Source organism: Antennarius striatus, chromosome 7, assembly GCF_040054535.1.
Source record: "Antennarius striatus isolate MH-2024 chromosome 7, ASM4005453v1, whole genome shotgun sequence".
NCBI lineage: Eukaryota > Metazoa > Chordata > Actinopteri > Lophiiformes > Antennariidae > Antennarius > Antennarius striatus.
Genome location: NC_090782.1, coordinates 11,327,397 through 11,347,895, shown reverse-complemented (window position 1 = coordinate 11,347,895; position 20,499 = coordinate 11,327,397). Strand labels below are relative to the sequence as shown.

General features: G+C 46.8%; 1 protein-coding gene across 4 annotated transcripts in view; it reads right to left on the bottom strand.

Moving 5' to 3' along the window:
• Nucleotides 1–20,499, bottom strand: part of wwc3 (WWC family member 3) — a 25,664-nt gene extending 5,165 nt beyond the window's left edge. Inside the window, exons 1-14 of one of the 4 annotated variants that reach the window (XM_068318530.1) lie at nt 19,967–20,499; nt 12,105–12,214; nt 11,718–11,918; nt 11,272–11,348; nt 10,282–10,361; nt 7,155–7,284; nt 6,601–6,750; nt 6,419–6,492; nt 4,978–5,226; nt 4,327–4,416; nt 3,685–4,238; nt 3,486–3,606; nt 3,260–3,340; nt 3,098–3,184 (exon numbers count right to left, since the gene is read on the bottom strand). In XM_068318530.1, coding sequence (XP_068174631.1) covers nt 3,098–3,184; nt 3,260–3,340; nt 3,486–3,606; nt 3,685–4,238; nt 4,327–4,416; nt 4,978–5,226; nt 6,419–6,492; nt 6,601–6,750; nt 7,155–7,284; nt 10,282–10,361; nt 11,272–11,348; nt 11,718–11,918; nt 12,105–12,214; nt 19,967–20,112 — 2,150 coding nt within the window. In that variant the 5' untranslated portion in view covers nt 20,113–20,499. The remainder of the gene's footprint in view (nt 1–3,097; nt 3,185–3,259; nt 3,341–3,485; nt 3,607–3,684; nt 4,239–4,326; nt 4,417–4,977; nt 5,227–6,418; nt 6,493–6,600; nt 6,751–7,154; nt 7,285–10,281; nt 10,362–11,271; nt 11,349–11,717; nt 11,919–12,104; nt 12,215–19,966) is intronic. The other 3 variants (XM_068318531.1, XM_068318532.1, XM_068318533.1) reach the window with 3 other exon arrangements.

Sequence of the window (20,499 nt, the reverse complement as noted above, 5' to 3'; positions counted from 1 at the left end):
TAATCTGTCCGCTGCTGCGTTCTGCAGGATATTCGACTGGTATAGCTCTTTTTTTCAAACGTAATTTTCAATAGAAACAAAACAGACTTGATCGGTTTGAACAGATGAGTTGATGGTGAGCAGAGACGAGGAGGAGCGGGGGTTAAAACTAAGGTACAGTATTTTCCGCACTATAAGGTGCACTGGATTATAAGGCGCACCTTCAATGGATACCTATTCCAATTGTTTTTTCCATATATAAGGCGCACTGGATCATAAGCCAAATTGTCGCTTATTGAGAAAATTAAAGGCTATTAGTTGCGCCTTATAGTGTGGAAAATGCTATAAAGTATAGAATTGTAATTTCGAGCGAACCCAGTAACACTGACGTTTAATGGTTGTGAATCAGGTCCTGGAATTTAATAATATTCCTTTCCAGCTTTAGATGATGATGACCTACTTTCTCTGCACCCCTACAACTCATGAATTATGTGTTCCACCTGTCCCTGTCATTTCTGTTCCAGTTCCTCCTGAATATTTTCTCTTTCACCCTGCAGGCAGGCATGTCCTGATGGAGTCTTTTTTTCTACTTTACTTCCAATAATCTTAAAATATTTCACGGAAAGAACACGTTCTCCTGTAGAAGCAAACATGAGACATAGTTGTCAACATGTCAGTCGCGTGACGCTTGTTTCTACAGTACATACTTACGTAAGAGTTTAAACAGATGTGAAAGGATACAGAGATACTCTAGAACGTCAAATCAAAGGGTCGACATAAATGATATCTCAGCTGGAAGAGGCTGGAAGTTTTTAAGGTGGATCTACAAGAGGATTCAACATATTTCCCAGCAGTCAAACAGATTCTAGGTGTTACAGATGTTTCCTCTCATGCAGACTTCATTCTAGCACTGATTGGAAACGTCTGGGACGGTTTGACTTCAGCCTTGGAGAGCAGCTTCGTCTTTTCATTCAGAATCACAAACGTCAGCTCATGTTAGCAGGAGGATCAACAGACGAACGTTTGAGCAGATACTGCATCTCCACTTCAAACTGATTGATCTGCAAACACATGAGGCGCTGAGGGGACGGCGTGGAGATGTTTCTCCCAGAAGAGACAACACGTGGACCGACATATGAATGTGATTTGTGATGCCTTTTTATTTTAGAGCTTGTGCGTCCAATTTTAAATAACTTGTTAAAAAAAGAACAGCCACAGCAGAACTTCATTAGGTTTCCTTTTAGGGTGTTTTTTTTTAATTTAATGAAAGAAATTTATTTACAAATGAAGAGTTATTGATCTCTGATTTCCAATTCATCTGATCCACCATATCTCCGAAGATTGCTTGGTTTACTTACAGGTCAAGTGAGGTTCATTCATTCCACACTGAAGTCACCTGTCGCTATGGTAACGTCACTGACCTCAGTAACTCCATGTAATCATAATCAGCTTGTGCTTGTGGCACACAACTCAAGGAAAATTTCTGCTCCTGCATTGCTTTTTGCTTTTTCAGTTTACCACAGAGTTTAATCAAGTACTAAACATATTCTGCACATATCTGACCATTTTTTGAGGAATCTGGATCATCAAACATCTAACATAAACAGTAAGGAGAAAGAATGAAAAAGGTTTAAATTTAGAGAAGAATCATCTTTTAAAATGTGTCTGTTGGTGATGGAGTTCAGCTCCAGACAGAAGCGTCACTGACCCACAGCTGCTGCTGGACGGATGTGTTCTACCTACTCTAAGACGCCATACGTACAGTAGGATGTATGGATGCATTTACTCTGCTCATCTAACACAGACATTGTCTTTATTGTTTGCCCCCAAGACTCTTCTTCAGATTCAAGTTACAGTGGTACATGTACTTACGAATAACTCTACTTACGACGTTTTCTACTTACGAGACGCCTCAACAGGAAAATATTGCCTCTAGTTACGAAAGAAATTTAGAGTTACGAAAGGTAAAAATACAGTATGGGCTGATACTCGCAGCTCCCAAAGGTTCCTGAACGCAACATTCTTATAGCTGCTCTGCCATTGGCTATTACGTAGCATCCTGGCATCCCATTGGCTAAGAGGGACCTCCTCGTAGCCAATGAGGAGGTCCCTCATTGGCTAAGGACGCTGTATAGGTGTCTATGCACAAGCTGAATAGGTGTCTATGCAGCGTCCTCATCATTCGGCCCTCGATCCATGACATGTTTTGATAGTTTTACGTAAATATATTAACTATGGTATTCACTATGGACCCCAAGAAAGTGACGGAGAAAAGAGGAAAGGAAAGACGAAGTAAAGAGTTTTTTTGTCCGTACAAACAAAGCAAGAAATAATAGAAAAGCATGAAACAGGGATGCGTTTGTTTAATCTCACCAAAGAATATGGGCGTAATGCATCTACAATCGACAAGTTATTAAAACAAAAGGAAGTTTAAGGAGTTTAATGCATCATGTGGGTGGTTGGAGAAGTTCAAAAGGAGGACTGGAATTCACTCTGTTGTTCGGCATCATGAGATAGGAGCGCATGAACCAAAGAAGGCAAAAAAACAATGGGGACAGCAGTTAAAAGGTAAATGACCATCATATTTATTCTTTATTCTTTGTTTTTTACATTATGCAAAACTCGCATTTATTGTGTAATAATCTAATCGTAACATGTATTTGTTACATGTTTTGATGCATTTTTATGCTTTATAAAACATTTATGTCTGAATTTTGGGGGGCTTGGAACCGATTAGGGCATTTGCATGGAAAACGCGTCTCTACTTATGAAATTTTCTACTTACGTAATTTCTTCCAGAACCAATTAATTTCGTAAGTAGAGGTACCACTGTATTTGATAGTCACAGCTGAAAAGGAGATTCTCTTTGTGTCACTTCACAGTAATGTTTTGAAATATCTTGAGCCGTGACCCTCATGATGATATTTCACCTTAACTCCTAAATATGCATAGGTTAAAGGTTCAGACATCACCCTACCCCTAGTTTCCAGATGTGCTGCTAAGCTAAGCTAAACCATATTCCTGCTTCTGATTTAACACGTAGACATTTTGTCACCTAACGTCCACAGAAAATACAAAAATATGTTTCAACTGTTTTTTTTTAATCATCAGTACTCACACTTTATGTCCGTCTCTCACAATGGACCGGTTCAGGTTCTTGAGCTGTAGCACATGCAGCCGCAGGGAGTGACAGCTGGATTCCCACCTGTACAACAGGAATTGGGGTGAGTAATTGAAGCCACACACACACTGGACTTGTGAACACCCAGAATTTACTCACAGCAGGCCCAGATGGATTTGGGTGGGCTCGCTCAGAGCCGTCATCTCTTTCATGTAGTTCATCTCATCCGATTCCTCTGCCCTGTTGGAGGAACGAGATGAGGAATAAACTGCTGAATAAGATGCTGATGTCAAAACCAAGCTGCACTGCAGTTTTCTCCTCTGACACTGGAGGGAGTAGTTCCTCCAATTTAGTACTGTGTGGGTTAGGGCGGCCCATCTCTCACCTTCGGCCCCAGGCCTCGAACACACCGCTGTCTGTCGCCAGGGCGTCCTCTGACATGCCTGCAGAGACCCTCCTGGCCCTCCTGCCACTCCGGTTCCCACTGTTGCCCCTCAGAGTCACCCCTAACCAGGAAAACACACCCAGTTAATGATCAGGGAGTTCTGATTCTGTGCAAGAAGGCTGACATCTCCCCCACTTGCCTGTGGAAGTGAACGCCCCTTGAGCGCCGGCGTCTCTGTGATGCCCCACAGCGGGGCCAACCGCGTCCTCGCTGCTCAACATGACGCCGTGCGCCAGCGGCTGCGACTGCGCCCGCAGACCCTCAAGCAGCCCACGGCCCGCCTGCTCCATGTACTCCTCCGTCATCTGGATGAGAGGGCAGTCCTGGGGGGCAGAGTGGTAGGGTGTGTCCATGGGAGAGCTGGGGGGCGACAAGGAGGAAAGAGAAGAGCGAGACGAGAGGGACGCCAGCGACTGAGGGGTGTCGTGGGAGCGTTTGCTCTTGCTCTGGGCCAGAGGGTCGGGGTTGAAGATGGAGCAGTCTCTGGCCACCGCCTCCAGAGGCAGCAGGTAGCGTAAGTGGGGGTCATGTGGCTCCCCGAGCCCGTCGTGACGCTCATACTGCGGGACACCGTAGATGTCGGTGAAGCTGATGGAGCTGAGGGACCCCCGGCTGGAGGCCAGGGACCCCCGGCTGGAGGCCAGAGACCCCCGGCTGCTGCTGGACGACACCGTCAGAGAACTGGCCGACATGCTGGGGACACAGAAGAGAACACACACATCAGACCAGAATCAGAGGTGCTCTGGACACGCTGAAGCGGGGGCAGTGGAGGTGTGGGCACCTCTTCAGCTGCGTGTGAAGGTAGGTGGTGATGCGCGTGGCCTCCTCCAGCTGCCTCAGCAGGACGTTCCTCTTCTCCTGCTGCAGGATCCTGTCGCCGGGAACAGTCAGTCAGTTTCATGAGGCAAATGAGGCAACAAGTTGATATTTAATTATCTTAAAAACAGTTTGCAATTTAGGAACTGAAATCTCAGGTTCAAAATATCAGCTTCTCGTTTTTAAGAATGCACTTATTTATATTAAGAAATCTGTCATCAGCTACTGCAGCGCATCTCCTTACAGATCGTATCGCTCTTGTTCTGGTCTCACTCCATTGGCTACCTGAGTCTTCTAGAACTGATTTTCAGATTGTATTTTTGTTTTTTAAATCTCTCGATAGGCTGGACTCTCAGATCTGATTCACATCCATTCACGTGCACCATGGAAGTCCGAGATTCACGGAACGCAGCACACTTCTGGATGCCATCAGCCAATACAATGCACGTACGGTATCACGTGACTGCTTACCAAAAATCTGCGATGAGGTGAAGTCGCGGGCTTTGATGTGCGAATGCGCTCTGTAATCTTATGTTAATAACATTTGTCTTCTATCAAGGTCAGTGTCAAAGCGTAGAAGCTATAACTACTGAATTCGCGCCACCATCCCGCTCACCTCTGATTGGCTCCCTGGCTCTGGGAGCTGTGGGCTCTCTGCACCTCCTCCTCCAGCCTGCAGCGCTCCTCCTCCAGCTGCAGTAACGTCTCCGGAGGATGCTGCTGCTTGCTGACCAGGATGATCTCCTGCAGGAGGGCCTCCTTCTCACGCAGGAGCTGCATGAAGTCCCGATCCCGGTCGGCCTCGGCTCGCCCCGACCAGCTCTCGCTGTCCAGCTGTGCTAGCTGGTGCTGGATGCTCTGCACTCTGGGAAAGTAGCGAAGAAGGAACATCATGTAGAGCAAAAAACGTATGTAGAATGTTCTCCTGACATCTGGCACAGGCTCAACGGCTGGTACACATGACACACAGTTATTAGAGATCACACTTTAGCGTAGCCACCATCCTACAGTTAAACATTCAGATATAGTGACAAACATTAGGGAAGGACTTTCTATCCACGTTTTTCATTTATAATGTTGCTTCAACCAGAACTTTTTGTCAACGTATACTCTTAACTGTACTATAATAAAAGTCTTTCTTTCCACACCTGGCACATTCCCCAAAAAAAATGTTTATTTTGAATAAGAATTTTGATTTCGCTGAACTTTTAATAGTTTAGAGCGTTGATGTGACTGTTAGATACATCCTCTGAGTTCTCACTCACAGCGACATTTACTGAAGCAGCTCCACATGACTCAGCAGACACTCGATGACTCCCAGCAGTCATCGTCTACCTGCTGTCTTACAGGTGACCCCCACCATCACCTTCACTCAGACGGGTGTCAGTGGGACCTCAGAGTCCTCACGCCAATGAAATAATCGTGTTTATGTATGCTGTATTTCAGACGGGGTGACTCAGTGACAAAACATGCAAGTTTCCACAGGTCTTCCCCCCTCCCTCTCTGATGTCATGGGCTGGCACTGCTGCTGCTCAGTCACTGCAGCAACACGAGTCCTGTTTCAAACGTGTGCACAAAGCCAGCGTGACGACATTCTTCCCGCTGCATCTGCTGTCACGCTGTTGTTCTACAGCTGAGGTTCACATAACTACTGGACGTTATTAAAAATGAACATTGAGGGAGCGTGTGTTCAACTCCTACGCTTGCGTTTGTTGATTCTACCCGGGTTATAATTCAGCCTTCGAGCTGAGCGGAGATATATTTGACTGAACAGTGCGAGTGTTAAACCACCTTGTGGAGGAGCGGGGTGTGCACCAGGCAGGCGGTGGGCTGCACACACACAAAGGCAGCACACAGTCAGCAGCGTAGCGGGGAAGAATTTGACCACCCAGCTCATTCCTCTGGCCAGACGTCGCTCGGCAGCCAAATACTATTCATAACACGCCCTCCCAGCGGACGGCGAGGCAGAGCCAGGAGGAGGCTGATGGTGTGAGTCACAGCTGCGTGACGGTGTGTCACACGACTACAACTGATAAACAGCCGACAAAAACACTCACTTTTTCTTTGCTTCCTCGTACTGCCAGTTCACTTTGACTTTGTCCACTAAATGTGAGGACTCCTGGGAACCGTACTGCAACAAAGACACAATCAGAGATCAGACATGCCCACAGGTTACAGAGCACACCACAACATTTCTCATTGTAGATCTATGAAGTGAGCTTCTAGCAGGTGATCTCACCTCTCCCATGATGTCCGTCTGACAGCCGGTGTCACAGAACTGCTGCAGGCTGCATGAATCCTCCACGGGTCCAGTGCTGTTCGCTACCTCGTTGGACGAGTCGCCAATAATTAAGCTGCTTTGGAAGTTCATGGTCAGCTTGGCCAGGCTCTGTGGGACGGAGGAGAGATTAAAAATGAAACAGGATATTAAAAAGACACGTAATAATATCATCTAAAAAAATACAAGGAATAAGATGAACGGGAAAAAAATGGTGATGCTAATTTCAAACTGTTTCATTAACGTTGTGTCTTTTGACTCCTGTTTGTGTTCATAAACAAAGACATGAGAAAATTCCTCTAAACGCAGCAGAACAATCTGAATCATCGCACCTCATTCATAAACTCCATTACAGCTTTTTGCTTTGCTGACAAATTTGGAGATGCGGTCAGTGATTCAGATATCTAGAACTGTGTTGGATGTTGGTGATGATGCAGTAGAACAAGCTGACAGACACTAGAGGTCAGCAGAGAATATTCCAGCGAAGCTTTCTGGCCGGCGGGAGCAGGGGCTACCTGGATGAGGTCCTGCCTCTCCTTTTCGCCCGTGCTGATGGCCTTCTTGATGCTGCGCAGCTCGTTGAAGATGGCTTGAGCCTCGTCCAGCTTGTAGTTCGTTTGACTGCAGGACATCTTCCTGTCGATCCTGTAGTACAAACACACACAGTAAGATATGTGTTTGGTGGTGGAGGAATCAAACCTCATTGAATCAGTTGATGTTTTTAACAAGCAGTTTGTAGTAAAAACCACTTATATATGATCAAATGTGAGACCTCTCCCCAACTTGTACCAGAGTCGACTAGAATAAAACTAAATAAACATCAAAAACTTAATTATCTGAGTGTCAGTCTCATTATTTCTGTATATTTTCTTTTCTTTCCAGCTATGTATTTTGTTTTAAAACCATAAGAAAAATTAAAATATGTCCAAACATTGCATCTACAAGCCCTGTAAGCCTTTTAAGCTTCCCAAACACTCATCTTATTGTAGTCTAGGCTGACATCAATAGATCCTTCAACTTGATAAAACATAATAAAACTTATAAAGTGAATCATTATGCTCATTAGATCATTTCAACAGATTTAAATATAAATGATTCCTCTCAGCTGGTAAAGCTAAAATGTACCTGCTGGGCATCATTTCACTGACAACCATCACACCATTAGTCTGCAGCAGAAGAATTCCATCTCTTATTATTATTTTGGGCCTGTGGTCTGTTATGAAATCCTGACACTGCATGTGATGGTTTGGTGTAAATGCCAGCCTCTGTCTCCACATGCTGGGACATTGTTCAGGCCTTTGAAGAGCTGCTGTGATTGGACGAGACAAATATGAATCCATAAATCCACCTACTAACTCAACTTCTTCCCTGGAGTCTCTGTGCTTTATGTCCTTTTAGGTTTTCTCAGGTTCACCCCTCATCACCCATCCGCTGTAGACCTGCTCTTCCCATCCCCTAACCTAATCATCGGCTGGAGTCCAGCTTCTTTTTTTCCTCCCCGCCACCATAATATTTCACCCCTCATCCGCCCATCCGCTGTGGACCTGCACCTCCAAGCCCACCAGTATCACCCCTCATCTATCCATCGGCTAGAGTCCTGCTTCCTTTCTTCCTCCGTGCCGCCATATAGTCATCCACGCAGCTGTAATGGGGCCTTGAATTTACCAATGGGAAACATGTATAGAAGACAACAACCCCAATCGTCTAACTATAACCACATTGACACTGTCTCTATCTGGTCTATCTGCCACTCTCTCTCTGTCTCTTTCCCTGTTCTTATCTTCCTTTAATTTCTTTTCCACCCAACCGGTCGAGGCGGATGGCCGCCCAAAAGAGTCTGGGTCCTGTCCGGAGTTTCTACCTCATCGAGGGAGTTTTTCCCCGCCACTGTCGCTTATGCTTGCTCTGGAGGGTTCAGTTGGGTTTCTCTGTCTGTTAAAGCGCTTTGAAATGTCTGTTGTCATGATTAAGCGCTATATAAATAAAACTTGATTCACTTGATTGATAAGGAGACCAATCGATCCTCGTCTGTCTGGATCAATAACAGATCATCTAACGACCAAAACCTGCTTTGAAGTGAATGGTCATGTATGCTAGAATGTAGGTATGATGGTGGTGGTGGTGGTGGGGGTTCTCGGTTTGCTGGTGGGTGCCTCCTCCATCACTGGGCTGGCCTCCGCTCTCACCACAGCCGCTTCCTCCACTCTCCTTCAACGGCAGGTACTGTTCATCCACCCAGCCCTGCCTCTGCCTCCCCAAACAAGCCCTGCTTTGTCCCCCCACCCCCACCCCCACCCAACCACATTGGCAGCACTTGGGAGTTTATATTCTTAGAAAAAGAAAAAAAAGGGCCCTACCCACCTCTCAGTGCCTGCTTGTATTGAACCCTGTGTAGTTTCGCCTGAAGTGATTGGATCTTTAATTCCCAGGTGAGACGCTGGTGAACATGTAGTGAAAACCTGACTCATCCATCCAGATGAGAGGAATTAGAAACGAGGAGGTCAGATTCCTGCAGACCAAACTGTCCAAGAGAGGTGAACTCCCACATTTTTTTTTTTTTTGGAAGGGGCAGTGAAAATGAGGCCGTTAGTCCGTTTTATCTGACATGACACAGAACGGCCAATTAGCTGTGCTGCTGACGCCGGCTGATGGAGGAGAACAACAAACGTACGCTTGGCCCCCACCTCAGAGGGCAACAACAAACCTAGACTAACGATAGGACACACACACACACACACACACACACACACACACACACACACACACACACACACACTGGAACTCAAAGGGAGGATGCATCCATATTTTCTGTATTCTCCCTGCTATTCTGGGAATCGCTCGAGTCGACTTCTATCTGTGAGATAAGCGACTCTGCCAGGACTCAGGAAGTGCAAAGGAATTTGCTGCCAGATATCTCTGTGTTTTTGAAACTCGCTCTGGAGCCCACACCTCCCTTCCCTCTCTCTCCCTCTCTCTCCCCCCTCCTCCTCCTCTCTCCACGGAGCAACTTCCTCTCCAGGCTGGGCCTTGGCTCCCTGCACTCCACTGGTGCATCCTCTTCCTGAGGTGGAGTCCCCTTTTCCATCAAAACTCCCTCCATTTGCCCTTTTTCTCAAACACCCCCCCCCCTGCAAGAGGTGGAGTTTATGATTCTAACATGAAATTTGGGAGCATTCAGAAATGTTTCTACGACATAAGACGCTACGTTGAATGAGTTAAAAAAAAAAAAGGAAAGACAGAACAGCTGCTTCTGAAATACTAGAGAAGAGCGTCTCATGATTGTTTACTTCAGAGCTGAAACGGGTCCTTCTGTTCTGAAACCCAAACAAATCTGTACTTGGGTGGATTGAATAAACATTCAAACAATTCTGAACTACTTGAAACACTTTTAAGAACATTTACATTTTGTAAAGGAAGAACAAGAAGCAGAAAGGGAGAGGTGAAGAACGAGGATGAAGCTGAGACGGAGTGAAAAACGGGGGGAAAGGCCGCTGGGCGGGGGGCAGCGGCGCCGAGCGTTAGAGGAAGGAGAAGGGTGGTCATGGGAGGAAGGGTGGGTGTGTGTGTGTGTGTGTGTGTGTGTGTGTGTGTGTGTGTGTGTGTGTGTGTGTGTGTGGGACATGGATACACAGGAACACTCACTCCTGCAGGGTCTCCACTCCCATTTCCTTGTAGTGCAGCTCCTGCTTCACCTGGGCCAGCTCCTGCTTCAGCCTGGAGAGCTGGGGACACACACGGCACAGCACCGGTTTACCATGGCGCACAACGGCTCACTCACCACATCACCAGGCAAAACTGCTGAGTCATGACTATTAACATACAGGAATGTGCCTCTGCTTGTACAGCGATGTACGCACACACTCACACACACAATGCCTGATTTAAGTTTGATTCTGGATAGATTCTGTTCCTGTGGTCGATATTAATTCAGTATTTTTTGCTCCACATTTTACATGTCAGCTTTATTTAACTTGTCAAAGTTACTCTACAAACTAAAAGCATTTATACAACATCCTGAGTTTGGCTCCATCCTCAGATGTTAAGAGAAAATCCTGTTTTCACATTTGATAGATGTGAGCGTTCACCAGGGGTTCAGATGAAAGATGCTGCCGAGCTGCATTATGGGAAATGTTTGGCCGGCCTTGACCCACACTGTGCTCATTTGATGATCGAATCGCATTTTATATTTAGATACTCTATTGTCTGACAACTCCAGTAGTCTAATGTGGAGCGTCGCAGCAGGAACCGCTGACTGGACGGAGGAGGACCTCCGGAAGCAAGATGGCTATGAAGGACTTCAGTTCATGTGTGTTTAGATTTTAAACGACAAGGTAAAGAACCGATTAGATAATAAAATCAGTTAAAACTATTTCTCCCAATGAGCAGCATTAAAACGACGTCCTCCTCCTCCTCAGGCTAAACAGGAAACACCCTCACTCATGTGACTGGTCCCAGAGCACTGTCCAACCTGACCTAGCCTCTGCCTGACCCTTTGATGGTGATCTCATCCTCATCCTCTGGAGGCCCCCCCAGGCCAGAGCCACAGTATCCTGTAGGGGCCACACCCCAGCCCCCTTTCTACCCAATATGCCCCTCACAGCAGCCCATTGTTCTCCTGCGATAATGACTTACCCGCTCCCGTCTACAAGCTATTTCCACTTTGATTTGGTCGGGGTCGTATTTCGCGTTGGAAGACAGACCAGAGAGCGCTGTGAACACACAGAGACAAAGACACAGGGATCAGCGGTGTGTGTGTGTGTGTGTGTGTGTGTGTGTGTGTGGGTGGGTGGATGGGTGATTTCAGAGTCAACGTCTGATGTTTGAAGGAGGATCTAGAGTTGCCCCCCCCCCCCCCCAGGACACTGGACACTGGGTGGAGGTTGATAAATAACAGGGTGGGGTGAACAAGTAATGGAGGGTTGGAAGATTTCCTGCACCCCCAACCAGTTCCTGAAGGGAAATCAGCCGTATGGGACAGACAACCCGGTCAGTCAAGGTCATGTGTGTGAACTCTGGTGTGTGTGTGTGTGTGTGTGTGTGTGTGTGTGTGTGTGTGTGTGTGTGTGTGTGTGCCTTACTGCTGGTGATGGAGCGGCTGTCCTCTGACAGCTCGTTGAACAGCAGCATCTCCTGCTGAGCCAGCTCCAGGCGCTGCTGCTTCACCAGGTAGATCTCCTTCTTGGCTTTGAGGGCCTCCTGGGCCACCACCAGGTACTCCTTCAGCATGCGCTCCTGCTCCTGCCGCCACTGCGTGCGTGGGTTCTCGATCTGGGTGGTCTCTGCAGACCGGACACAATGAGAGGGACTCACATTCAAACGATCCTTCAGACGAGTGATGGAATCCCAGAGCAGAGCCCTGTGGTGCCCGACACACACACACTCTACTTTCATTCATTCCACACTGAGTGGTGTTTTTAATTCATTCTACATCTTACACACGTGGGCGGATAAAAGCAGACACTCACTGTTGATGTGGTCGATGTAGTAAACCCCCACTTGCTGGTCGTAAACCTCCTCCCATCCGAGTGGCAGCTCATCGCCGACACAGTCAGCAAACGTCAGCGGCTTGGTGATCCTGAAATCATTTGAAATCCATTCAGCCCAAACGTAAGGGGTACACACCACACACACACACCACACACACACCCACACACACGAGTGCTTTGTCTTATCATGTGAAGACTTGCTACACTCAACCACCTCCACTTCTGTATCCAGTTACCCAGAGAACCCTGCTCCATTTATCATGATTATAAAATCAATTTTATGTCTTCACCTTCTGCATCTTCATGACAAATTTTTCATCTAATAAGATAAAGAAAATGAAGAAGCAGAGAAAACAGTTGACACAAAGTAGAACATCACAATTTAACACAGACACAGGGATGTAGAGCTACACTCGTGTTCAACTAAAACGATTGCTATCGCTGTCAAAAGCCAAACTGCAGTAAGTTCACATTTAATCACAATTATTCAACGCTCACTGTGGACTTTGGTTTGATTGGATGAGGAATTAAGCCAGTGTGGATCGCACCGTGTTAAAAAAACAAGAACTGACATCTTCCTTTAGTTTCCAGGGATCCCTTCAAACCCTGTGGATAAACACTCACCTAAAGGCCTCATGATTTACTGAACCCTATGTGGCGAGTGGGCGTACAAACTCGGAGTGTCAGGCTGTTTACATGACGATGACAGGGCAGAACTAATGACATCAGACCTACACACAACCAAATCCATGGAGGTACACACATGAGCATGCTGTGAGGCGGCAGGCCTGATGACAGCAGCACACACTGCAGAATAACCATCTGTTCCATCAGTCAGCACAAACTACAGGTTCGGTGGCGGCGACCCGTTCCATCAGGGGGCACCCGGGGCCCCGTTCTGGAATGGTGTGCTTCCAGCGATAGGACAAGCCTGGAGAGAGAGACTGAGGTTTTCTACACCACGTTCCTCAGGAGAGGAGCTCCACAAAACTCACTCCATCACATCATGGTGTTCATGCAAAAACCACGAGACAAATTCTACCAGTTCCACTCAGAACCACTCTGACTGGTTCGCAACAGCCAGTAAAACCTCTAGTGTGCAGCTTACCCAAAATATCTTCAGAGATATCAGCGGCACTCATGCATGTTTCCCTCAGTGTCTCCTACAACTATGTCTTTTTGGCTCCTGCCGTCCTGCCTGCATGGGCTGAAGGCGATCCTAATTAATGAACGCTCACACGGGCTTCCCAGAAACCCTCCACAATGCCTCAGATTCAGTCAACTCCCTTCGCATTTCACACATTTTTGGACAATTCTACGGACCTCGTCACATACGTGGAGCTCTGCAGGCACAGCGAGAGGACAGTCAAATTATTCTTTCATATAATTCTGAGAAAAAATGAGATGAATGTGATCATGACTGAAACAAAAGGTAACTCTGACCTAAAACATACATTAATGATCACAAGACACAGTTGAACAGATGAGAGATTTTGTGAGAATTTTCCTTTCACTCCTGGACACTTTAGTAAACATAATGTAATGTAACGTCTGAGCTGTTCAAATCATTTTCACAATTAATCAATTCTTTGCTTTTAAATGTCAAGTGTCAGGTTCAAACAACCTTCATCAAGAAATACCAAAACACTTCCAGAGAGATCCTGAAGCCATGTCTTTAAAAGCCTTGTTGTGTCCAAACCTCAGATAATCTATCATTGAATTTAGCGATTGCTAACCTTTCTGGCTTGTGACTGTTGGTCGTGAACACTCCCAAAGACGGATGTGAAGACTTTAATTTGTTTTAATTTGCATCGTCCCATGAAGCTACTCAATATTTAATGAGAAATAAAGTGTCTAATACAATAAAGTATTCATCATGGAGATGTTTTCCTTCCTGTTCCATAATTTGTTCTCCATCCTGTCCTGCCTCTGATGACTTGTGGGATCTTTCTAAAGGGAGGCACAGCTTGAGAACTGGATAAATTAAGCAACAGCTCTGCCTCATTGATCAAACACTGTACTGAAGTCACACGTAAGCCAACGTCTAGAAGGATTTTAACATGAGCCTGGTGCCTGCAGTCAAACAGCAGGACAAAGCAAACACAGACACACTCCCACCTGCTCCTGCTTTAAGTGTTTGTTGAAGGTAAACGAATGCCAGGACATTAACTGCACTTATAAATACTTAAAAACCACTCATCCCAGGCAGAGGGGCTTTAAGTCGACCGAGTCATGTATGAAATACGCTGCATGATGTGGGGGGGGGGTGTTCAGTCCTCAGCTGACCCTCGACCTCCTCCGAGGGAAAAAACATGTCCTCTCAGATTTGGATCTGAACATCTGAATGTTTGGTTTGTTCCACAGTCTTGTGACGGCAGCCTCTGCTGATTTTCTTTTCTTTTTTTTTTTGCGAGTCATGATTCGGTCTTGGGAGCTTCTGAAACCAGAATTCTGACGTAAACCATGACAAACATTTATTACGATAACCTTCATCCTCAACTCTGTATCATTAACCAGTCTGGTAGTGGGCTGGATTACCACTGTGTGCTAACACCCTTCATCAGTCGTCATCATCGCCTAGGAGAGTGTGAGGCTTCACTCCGGTACGTCAGCCATAACACTGATTACTGTAATAACTGTGTGACTACAGGATTATTGTAATGCTGAAGGTCTCAACCTTTCTGAATGGATCACTAGAGCTGTTCATGGTCAATCATAGTCCCCAGAAGATGAACCCCACATGAGACTCTTCTTTTAGCTTCCTTCAGCACCATCAGATGGTTAAAACCATTTTTTTCAAGATGAAGACGTCATTTGGGGATTGGCACGGAATTGATGGGACTGTTGAAATATTCATGATCTCCTGAGGATGATTGTCACAACCAATTCCCATAGTTTGTGTTTACTTAATGCTAAACTACTCCAAACCCACATTGATTTTTATCAGTCTGCATTTCCGTGATATTGTCATGCAAAAAATAATCTGGGATACTCAACAGACATTATATTTAACCCACTTCTAAATGTGTCTCAGCATTTGTCCGTCACTCTTAAATAAGCAGAATGAAACTGACAGAGGCTTTAACGGACGTTCAGCTGTGGAAGACTGACATCGCTAGGCACGCCTCACCACCACCACCAAACCAAATATATTTAGGTGTCAGAGACATTTGCTCATTCTAGAATAATCTGTGCCATCCTGGGTTGTCTCCAGAGGATATTTCTATCTGAAGCAACAGGCCTTGTTATATTTTATCCTGGAACACAACCAGCCTGGTTTGATTTGAGCTACTAGCTACTAGCTCAACCACAATCGCTACAAGATGACTCTCCTGTTTTCTCATTGGATCAACTCCATATTAATAAAAACATGCAGTTGATTTCTCCGCTGTAACTTCATTTGGGACGCTGTCGCCGTGACCTCAGTTCAGGAGCGCGGGAAGATGAACGCTGACACAGATGTTTCATTGAGTAATGGCTGACTGTATAAATACAGTAAACACTAACGTGATAAAACTGAGTCAACCACAGCAGCCTGTTAGTGAGCAACACGCCTCAAACAAATCACAACAACAAACTCATCCAACAGCTGACATCCGTTCATCATCCCATCCGGCTGCTGGAATCGACCAATAAGAAGACAGATTTTACCTCGATGGGTCAATAACGGAATTCTGGATGTTTTAGTTTTACTCTGATGCGAACCACAGACACCACCTGCCTTCACTCTCATATTGTTAGCTGGTCTCCATGGCAACTGACTGACAGTCTGGGAAAAAAAATGGCCACAAGTGTTGTTGGTTTTCAAATTCCTCTCCATGTTAAAAAAGAAATGTGAAAACAACTTTGGAAGGAATGTCATTTATGCACAGCCTCTCTGAGGGCCGCTGTGGCATCTGGGAGCAGCTGACAGACATCCGTTTCTCCCATTATGTGTAGAATCCTATGGAAATAGGTCTCCTATAAGTAGACTGACAGCTCTGTCTCTGGACACATTTAGACGCCGTCTGGATGCCGTCTACCCACCTCACAACTACCTAGTTTACCCCAAGGAAGGCAGAAGACACAACCAGAGAGAGAACACTTCATTCTTATTCAGAGGGCGTTAAAGTCTGACCAAATTAAAGTTGTCACCAAACAAGCAGCTGTTGAATCCCAGCAGGAGGTCTCCTGCTCGTTTCTAGTCTGTTGTTTCTACGACATTTTTCTTTCTTTGTGAATAAGAACTCTACAAATGTGTTGAAGGAAAAAAAGGACAATGGTGGCCGAGAGCTGGAGGTTGGTCCACCGAGTCTGGCATGTCCTGTTTAGGAAGCACTCTTCACAATATACACATAAAACCCCAGCCCCGCCGCCTCAGAGGGGCATCGACACATCCTGACAACTGATGTGAAGTTATTTCCACACAACCGAGCGTGTTTTTATTGTTGTAAACCATCCAAAAGGAATGGTGATGGGGGGAACAACAGCAGGTGGTACTGTCTGGATCCATCAGAGCTGGATTTACAATACATGACGGAGGTGGAATTCGAAGAACATATGGAGAACACAGAAAACACACAAGGCAGAATGACACGGGCAACCCCCCCCCCCCCAAAAAGGGAAAAAAATAGCATCATAATGAAAACACTGGGGAAGCAAAATAACAGCAGGGTTCAGCACATATGAATAACCTTTGGGCGCTGGAACCACAGCTCACCCTTTCCAGGATAATTGAATTTGGTGTGCTTTGTGACCGAGCATAAAGGCCTCCCTTTGCTGAGCGGCAGGCCGGCCGTGCTTGTTGCATAATAGAGCTAATAAAGGGGGCCTACGGGGCCCGGCGTGGAGAGGAGGAGGTCGACACGTGGGAACGGCCTCTGTTCTGCTGCTTTGTCTGGGGCCCGAAAGTGAGCAGAGCCCCTGGGCATTAGTGCAGGCATGCCTCACATAACGCTCATTCCACAGTCACAGAAAAGCCCACTGAGGAGGGGGGTTTATCGGCGGGGCTGCCTCCAGCCAACTCAGGTACCCATCGTCCCTCATGGTGGCCACTGGGTGTGAATGTACCGAACGCAGAGCCTCCTCTGAATGCTGGACTGGGCCCTCAGCAGCCCAGAGATCTGTGTTCAGACTTTAATCTGATCCTCCACTGCTGGCTGTAATCTAACAGTCCAATCCAGCCCCCCACCCCCACACCACCGCCCACGGGCCTCGGCGTACCAGCGGGAACAAACTTGACCTCTGGGTGACACGGTGCATCACCATCATCACTGACATTTCTTCCTGAGCTCAATGGCTCATGTGTTTCAGTGATGATTCAGCGCTCACACACCTCGCCGTGGGTCAGCAGACTCACACACAACGGGCCGCCATAGTGGGAGACGCTGAACACGCCAGCTCTGACAACAGCTGTGTGACACAAACTGTTGCATCACTCAGCTTTGGTTTCTGATGATGAGGAGTTGGCCAGAACAACCCAACGCCTTCAAACACAGACCGGAAAAGACCCAAAACATGGACATCTTAGTGTAAAAGTGTTCAGAAGCTAAACAGAAGGCCAGTTGTGTCAGATTTTTCCTTCACGGTTCTCCTTCTAGGTGATGGAGGTGTGGAGTGTAACACCACGTCGCCCTGAATGAGAACCGTTCTGTGTGCTCTTCATATTCTCCCATTGTCTGCTTCACTTCCCCATCTTCATACCCACTTCTAAAACATGCTAAGGGAGTGAGGCGGTCATCTCAGGTGAACACTGGCTACATGTTCAGGGTGTACCACGCCTCAGGCCAGCTGAGAGGGGCTCCAGCATCAGTGAGCGTTCTCACTTGGAGAGCATCCACAGGGGTTCTGATGTGTCACATCAGCAGGAACAAGATTCATACCTGAGATAGGACCACGAATGAAAGTGGTTCAAAACTGTAACTAAAATGATCAGAACTTGAAAAAACAAGAAGGATCCAAATCCAGTTTGAGCAAAGGAATCACATTTGAGGCATGTCTGAGTGAAGGAAGCATCTTAGCGCTGAGAAACGATGCTTTGAGGCCGGTGGTCCAACTAAAAACCCATTTTTGTGACCAGAAGTTTGAACATTTGTTGATGGGTAATTTCAACATTTCATGTCAATAAATCAACCTTGTACTAAATCTCTTAAAATATTCAACAAATTAAACAATACACAAAAATATTTCCTAGTAATTCATTAAATATTTCAGGATGCAGGGCTCTGATTAGAACAGCAGACTGTGAGCTTCAGGGCTGAACCCTGAAGTGGGCATCAGGTGGTGACAGCAGACCTTCCTTTGGTGGACAGAATCGCTACATCAGTGAGCTGCACCACAACAAATACAATAACGAACCAATGCAGTCAGAGACCGCAACATCCCGCGACACCCCTGAATTCAAAATTTTACCCTGCCCTACTTGCATAGATCAGAGATCAAAGCACTAGCTGTTATCTACGGTCTCACTCACGCTGGCCTTCTCCCTTGTCTTTCTATCTTATCCTGTTCCTGAGTGTACAAAAGTTGAAATTTGACCTTGACCTAGTTTTCTTAAGGTCAAGGTCATTATCTCAATCACATCCCCTTTGCCACCCAGGTAATGTGCTTTTTCTTTCATCTTTCTATCTGCAACGGCTGTGAAGATAATTGGTGGACACCCTAACAGACGAACGAACGAACACAGAAACACTGACAATTACAATACATCACCGCTTTGAAGAGGGATGTAAAAATCAGTTTTTGGTCATGTAATCAGAAAACCCCCAGGTCCCCACTGAAAGCTGATGATGAAGAGATGCTGCTATCTCCACACAACAATGCTTCATCAACCAACAGCAAGGAAGAAGAGGAGGAGGAGGAGGAGGAGGAGGACTGAAGGAAATCATGTTTGACTTATCAAGATGAAGATCATATGAACAGATCCAGTTCAAAATGCCACACAGACGGAAACAGAGTCACATGTGTTTCCCACAGCACCCGTTTCACTCAGGCCTGTGGATTTTTGCCGTTCCCAGGTGATGCTGCCGTGTTAGAATATTTGTTCTAATCCCAGTAATCTCACATAGTCTGCTCTGAATGCCGGATTGAGCTCCGTTCAGGGCTGGTCAAATCCCAGTCCCTACAAACACACATCCTTAGAGCTTTCCCAGTGGCCCAAGTAGCATTCCTGACATATTTTCACAAAGATTTCTGGGAGTTGGAGTTTAACAGTGTGGCTGCGTTGCACTCCTTCTCCAACGCAGTGAAACACACTTTTAAAGGGTCATTATGGGATAAACCAACAACATCATTATGGGGGACAGACTGACACCCGGCTGGACTGGACACATTTCTGAGAACAGAAAGTTGGTGAATAACAAAAGCTGTGTGTGTGTGTGTGTGTGTGTGTGTGTGTGTGTGTGTGTGTGTGTGTGTGTGTGTGTGTACCACGAATGTTTCAGGACAGTGGCAGCCATAAATCTACAGACTCTGTATGTTTGAGGCAGACATGAGGAGAGGTAAACCAGGCAGACCCAGGCTGGGATTCGAACCCACCTCGTTCGACTCCAACCTGAGGCTGAGTCAGGGGGGGGGGGGGATAGAGGAACGCTGGGCGTTACATCCCGTGTTTGTATGGGGGCGGCACTTCTACTGCCAAATGTCATCTGATTCATCGTTTGTGGCGACAATATCTCCCACAATGTGATGTCACATTCAGAGCACTGGTGGGAATTTACTCCCCTGACCCCCCTAATCTGAAGCAGTCCCCCTCTCTAGACCCTTCTGATTTACACTAGTGTGTTCTGACTTGAATTCCAGTGATTTACAGTGTGTGTGTGTGTGTGTGTGTGTGTGTGTGTGTCCCCGAGCCGTCAGCCTACCTGTCTCTGGGGTCGATCCATGACGTCTGCCGGGTGTTGTGGTCGATGAAGAACACCCTGCCGTCATAGTCCCGGGCTTCCTCCCAGCCCGCGGGCAGCGGCAGCTCGGAGCTCTCTCTCCGCTTCCCGCCGCTCAGCCGCGGCATGGCGTCGGGCTGCTGGGGCGGCTCGAGCCCTCTGCCCCGCGTCTTTCCCCCCGGATAGCGCTGGCGGCTCACTGCATTCCCACCAGCTCCACCTCCGCCAACTTCCTCCGACAGAAAGTAGAGCCGTAAATGGAAAAGTTTCCACCGAGTTGTCCGTTGAGAAGAGTCCCGTTATCGGTACATCCACGCTTCTGCTTCACTCCCCCCAACAAAAAGTAGTCCCCACCGCGGCGCTCTCACGCTCCTCGGTCCTCCATGTTCGCCTCCTCCACCATATTTCATTCCTCCGTGTCCATATTCGGCTAGGGGGGATTTGCATAAACGGTCGGACGTACGACAGACGGAGCTCCTCTGACCAATGGGAGACGTTCACGGCCCGACGCTGCG